Source organism: Cryptomeria japonica, chromosome 2, assembly GCF_030272615.1.
Source record: "Cryptomeria japonica chromosome 2, Sugi_1.0, whole genome shotgun sequence".
NCBI lineage: Eukaryota > Viridiplantae > Streptophyta > Pinopsida > Cupressales > Cupressaceae > Cryptomeria > Cryptomeria japonica.
Window position 1 is genome coordinate 614,436,112 of NC_081406.1, and position 4,866 is coordinate 614,440,977.

Genomic DNA, 4,866 nt, shown 5'->3' on the forward strand with positions numbered 1-4,866 from the left:
ATAATGGTTATTTGACTGATGATTTTGTTGGGAAATATATGACAACGCCTCTAACATGTTGGAAGATTTGTGTTGATAATTGAACTTCATGAATGATTTGAGGTTCTTGGTTGGATTTTCATGATGCTCTGCATCATTCATTCAAGGAGTGAATTAATTTTGCTCTAAGCAGAATATGGAGGACTATGCATTCTTTTATGGATTTGTAAGTAGAGTTGTAGGAAATACTCTTTCTTAGGTGTGCGATTGTCAGGTAGTGATACTGTTATATCTTTTGGATTTGTAGTTGTGATGCCAACAAGAGACATTTACATTGTGAGATTTGACTCTATATCTTGATAAGACACTGATCCAGGATTCATTTACCTAAAGGTCCAGAAGAATATTGGAATTTAAAGATAAATCATTTGAATCATTTTATTTTGTAAGTTGTTTTGGTTCAATTAGTGCATGTGCTCAAAACCAGTAGTGAGAAAGTCTAGGAACATTGCCAGTTTTGGGTCAATTTTTACAAATCTTGGTGCAAATCTATGAAAGCATTTATGATTTGACAATATCCATATAGAATGAGAGATATTCTTTTTTTTATTAAGATAAGGGAGCCTAAAGTGCAGGGGAGAACAAGCCATTGTCCCCTTTTCATTGGCCATTGATATGAGAATCTCAAGAACTAAAGATAGTTACTTTATAGAGATAATCAGACAATCAGATGGAAACACCAATAGGTCAACCTCATCATTTATAAGAAAATCTTAAAATTACTTGATCAAAGCATCTTCAACACGATAATAAAGTTTGATCAAAAGTGGTTTGAGTGAACCTATTTTCAATTAAACCTAAATGATTTTATGTGTGATTCTTTTCATTTTTAAATTCTTTTTGACCTAAAAGTAAGACTCACTAATATGCTTTTGCCCTACCTTAAACTTTAGATGAACTCCCTACTATAAAAATGAAATACGTATCTGAAACTAATTTTTCTACAAATGAAACTCCTGTCAACATTGTTAACAAACTATGTGCACACTAACAATAAAAGACTTATTTATTTATTCATTTATTCTAACATAACCATCAACATAGAGATAATGATACCCTGATTAGCTATCAACACAAAGATAAGAATACTCTGATTAGCTATCAGTATAAAGGATGGCTCATTAGCCTTTTTCACCATGGCCCATGCGTATCTTTGGACGTTTGCACTTTGTTGAAATTTGGAAGGAATGATACCTCCCAATGGGTGGTGATTGGTTTCTGCAGGTGCCACACGTTTATCAAAAAATATTAATCAGCGACCTTTTTCTCATTTCGAAGAAAACGGAAATGAAAAGCCTTGCAGAGCTCAGAGAATCTGCAGAGCCCTAACAAACAACCATTAGGAGCAAAGCGTGCCGTCAGGCCGTGCCTTATTCGCCATTTCGGTTTTGCAAATCATTTTAACCGATGAAATTATGTTTTGCTTTCCCCAAAAAATAATGATTTTCTGCGGATTCCACCCGCTTTCTTGTGCTATATATGAATGGCTCGTTATGACTGTGAAGAGCAATCCCATACAATCAAATCTTACTCGATATGAGAATTAAATCAATGATTGTATGGGTCCTCCTCGTTATTTTGCTTGGGCTCTGCGCAATCCCCACGCATGAGCAGCGGCAGCATAATGCGCTGAAAAAGTTGCTCAAGGTGAAAAGATCTCATGGGATTAAGCCCACTCAATGGTCATCTTCTTCTCACTTGTCTCCTCATCATGATGAGGAATTATTGCAGAAGGAGAAAGATCGGATAGAGGCTCTCCCAGGCCAGCCATCTAATGTCACCTTTCAGCACTATTCGGGATATGTTACAGTTGATTCGAACAGAGGCAGGGCACTCTTTTACTACTTTGTGGAGGCCATTGATGACCATTCCACAAAGCCTCTGCTTCTCTGGCTTAATGGAGGTATGTAACTATAGTGCCCGAAATGCCTAATTAATCTGTATAATTTATAAAGATGATTTACACCAATGTTGTAAATCAGGTCCGGGATGTTCATCGCTGGGATATGGAGCGATGCTGGAAATAGGACCGTTTCGGGTTAACCCAGATTGCAGAACTCTTTCTGTCAATCCTTACGCTTGGAATCAAGGTCTGTTTTTTAATTTCTTTGCTTGTGTGCAATTTTTTTGGTATTTTTTGCTTCTGATTCTTAGCCATCGCCGTATAATTTTCTGTAACAGTGGCAAACACCTTGTTTTTGGAGGCTCCTGCGGGTGTCGGATTCTCATATTCTAATACCAGTGCTGATTACAAAGAGAATGGCGATAAAAGAACAGGTGGGCTCCTGTCCCTTTTTTCTGGGTGCTGTATTAGTTCTTTGTTTTCCAGTCAGGAAATAGTTTACATGGATTTGATGTTTTTTGTGTTGATTGTCTTGTTATCTGGTTACAGCCGAGGATTCTTTTGCTTTCCTGGTAAAGTGGTTTGAAAGGTTTCCGCAGTACAAACATAGGGATTTCTACATAGCAGGTGAAAGTTATGCAGGTACATATCCTTTCCGTGTTGTCACATAATTTTTGTGCACGTACCCATATATTTATTCGACCTGCAGGGGAGATTCTCTGCCGATATTTTCATGAGTTTTTAACTTACGAATTTAAATTTACAGTCTAATTGGCCGTGGCTTGGTGTGGTAAATCCAGGATATTATATACCGGAACTGGCAGATACAATTCTTAACCACAAGAACAAATCTGCCGATTGGTTTATAAACCTCAAAGGAATCATGGTACTATGAAAAGAACTACTACTTTTCTTGAAAGTGATGCTTTACTGAAATTTATCATGATATGATTCAATCTTCTGAGATTACTTTTGGAATCAATCATGTGCATTCGAAACATTGATTTAAAAACATATATATTTTGATTTTGAAAGCAATCTCTCAATGCTAGATGGCGGTCATGTAGAAAACTAATACCAACTATGATTCAATCTGTTTGGGTGCTTAAATCTGTAACACTGTGTTTGAATTGCAATTGTCTTTAGATGAACACTAGTCTTCTCTATTTACTATACCCATTTGTGTTTTAAGCAGCAATTTCTTCCCCTTTCTCGCTTCCTCTTCACCCAAACAAAATTGGGGTTTTTCTCTAGTTCTGTTTTATCTCTGTAATATCAGAGAGTTCTTGATTTGCTCCCATTGAGGTCTGTATGCTTGTGGCGATTTAATCAGGTTGGGAACGGTATAATGAACGCTGAGACAGACGGTCGAGGAATGGATGACCATGTGTGGACACATGCATTAATCTCCGACCAAACATACGAAGCACTGAAAACATACTGCAATTATTCAACAGAAGCTCCAGTTTCCCCTTTGTGCGACAGGTTTGAAAATAAGACTGCTGAAGAAATTGGATATATCCAAGATACAGACATATATGCTCCCGTGTGCATGCAATCTTCATCGTCTCCACACAATCTAACCACACACTCTGTAAGTTCTCTCATTCTTTTTCAGATAAATATGTTATGATGGAATCCACTTGTAATATAAGTTCTCTGATAGAGCTCAGGGAAGCCCCTCTGTTATTATACTGTAAATTATAAATCTGCTTGTTCCCCTGTACAGGAAAGCAATCATGCCAGCAATGGGTATGATCCATGTGGCGAGAAGTACTTATACTCATACCTGAATAACCCAGATGTACAATCAGCATTTCATGCAAACATTACCACCTTACCCTATCCCTGGGACTTCTGCAGGTATATTTATTTTCTAGGAGCATTTCAGCACTTACTAGTTAAGCATTGAAGATATCAGTTTTTTACAATTGTTATGTTTGTTGAATTGTTATTGTTATTTTTTAATTAGATTGTGATATCAATGTTTTGAATCACACTTTCATTTGTATGTTCATGTTCGAATACAGTGATATTGAGATTATGTTTGTTAAATTGTTATTATTGTTTTTATTCATTCGTATGTTCACGTTCGAATACAGTGATATTGAGATTATGTTTGTTGAATTGTTATTGTTATTTTTAAATTAGATTGTGACATCAATATTTTGAATCACACTCTCATTCGTATGTTCACGTTCGAATACAGTGATATTGTGAGCCCAGATACGTGGAAAGATAGCCCTTGGAGTATGCTTCCCATTTATAACAATCTCATTGCAAATGGATTGCAGATACTAATTTTCAGGTATGAAACAGACTAGTTTTCTGTTGGTTTTGGTCTGGTTTAGTAGATTTGGCTAACACTTTTGCTAAATGAAATGGCAGTGGAGATGTAGATATAGTGGTTCCTGTGACTTCTACAAGATATTCTATAAATGCACTGAAACTCCCGATTGAGAGTCCATGGCATCCTTGGATGAGTGATGGCGAGGTAAGAATCAGAACAAATTGTTCTCTGTAAAATAGCTTGAGGGAATTTTGTAATATGGTACTGATTGGAAAAGGGTTTTAATTTCAATAATGCAGGTGGGTGGATATAGTGTTGTGTACAAAGGGTTGACATTTGCAACAGTGAGAGGAGCAGGGCATCAAGTTCCCACCTTCCAGCCTGCTAGAGCATTGACCATGCTCAACTCATATTTACAGGGGAAGCCATTGCCTTTGTCTAAACACTCCTAATTACATAATAACAAGGAAATATTCATTCTTTGTGCCATTCTGTTTAACATATTGTCATATTCTAATTTCTATTGATTGCTCTGTTGCCATTTCCAATTAGATTTTCATAGTCATCTGTCTCCACCAATTAATGACTACCTTAAAAACACAGCTGACAGTGCAATTACACTAAAATACAGTTTAGCTGCAATTTAGACTCTTTATGTCATCATTAGACTGTACATTTGATTGTATTTATTAAA

The 4,866-nt window shown here is 36.4% G+C and overlaps 1 protein-coding gene across 1 annotated transcript; it reads left to right on the top strand.

The window, feature by feature from the left end:
* The first annotated feature begins 1,351 nt into the window (after window positions 1-1,351).
* Window positions 1,352-4,661, top strand: LOC131064285 (serine carboxypeptidase-like 26). Its single transcript, XM_057998383.2, has 10 exons — window positions 1,352-1,942; window positions 2,022-2,129; window positions 2,221-2,316; window positions 2,432-2,524; window positions 2,683-2,768; window positions 3,216-3,476; window positions 3,612-3,745; window positions 4,092-4,190; window positions 4,271-4,376; window positions 4,472-4,661. The coding sequence occupies exons 1-10, from the start codon at window positions 1,576-1,578 to the stop codon at window positions 4,622-4,624; spliced, it is 1,503 nt and encodes a 500-aa protein (XP_057854366.1). The 5' UTR covers window positions 1,352-1,575; the 3' UTR covers window positions 4,625-4,661.
* The last annotated feature ends 205 nt before the right edge of the window (window positions 4,662-4,866 follow it).

Excerpts from the sequence above, each read along its gene's own strand:
- LOC131064285 (XM_057998383.2), top strand. The coding sequence starts at position 1,576 with ATGAGAATTAAATCAATGATTGTATGGGTCCTCCTCGTTATTTTGCTT. Across the intron at positions 3,477-3,611 it reads ACAATCTAACCACACACTCT|GAAAGCAATCATGCCAGCAA; the intron begins GTAAGTTCTCTC and ends TCCCCTGTACAG. Across the intron at positions 4,191-4,270 it reads TTGCAGATACTAATTTTCAG|TGGAGATGTAGATATAGTGG; the intron begins GTATGAAACAGA and ends ATGAAATGGCAG.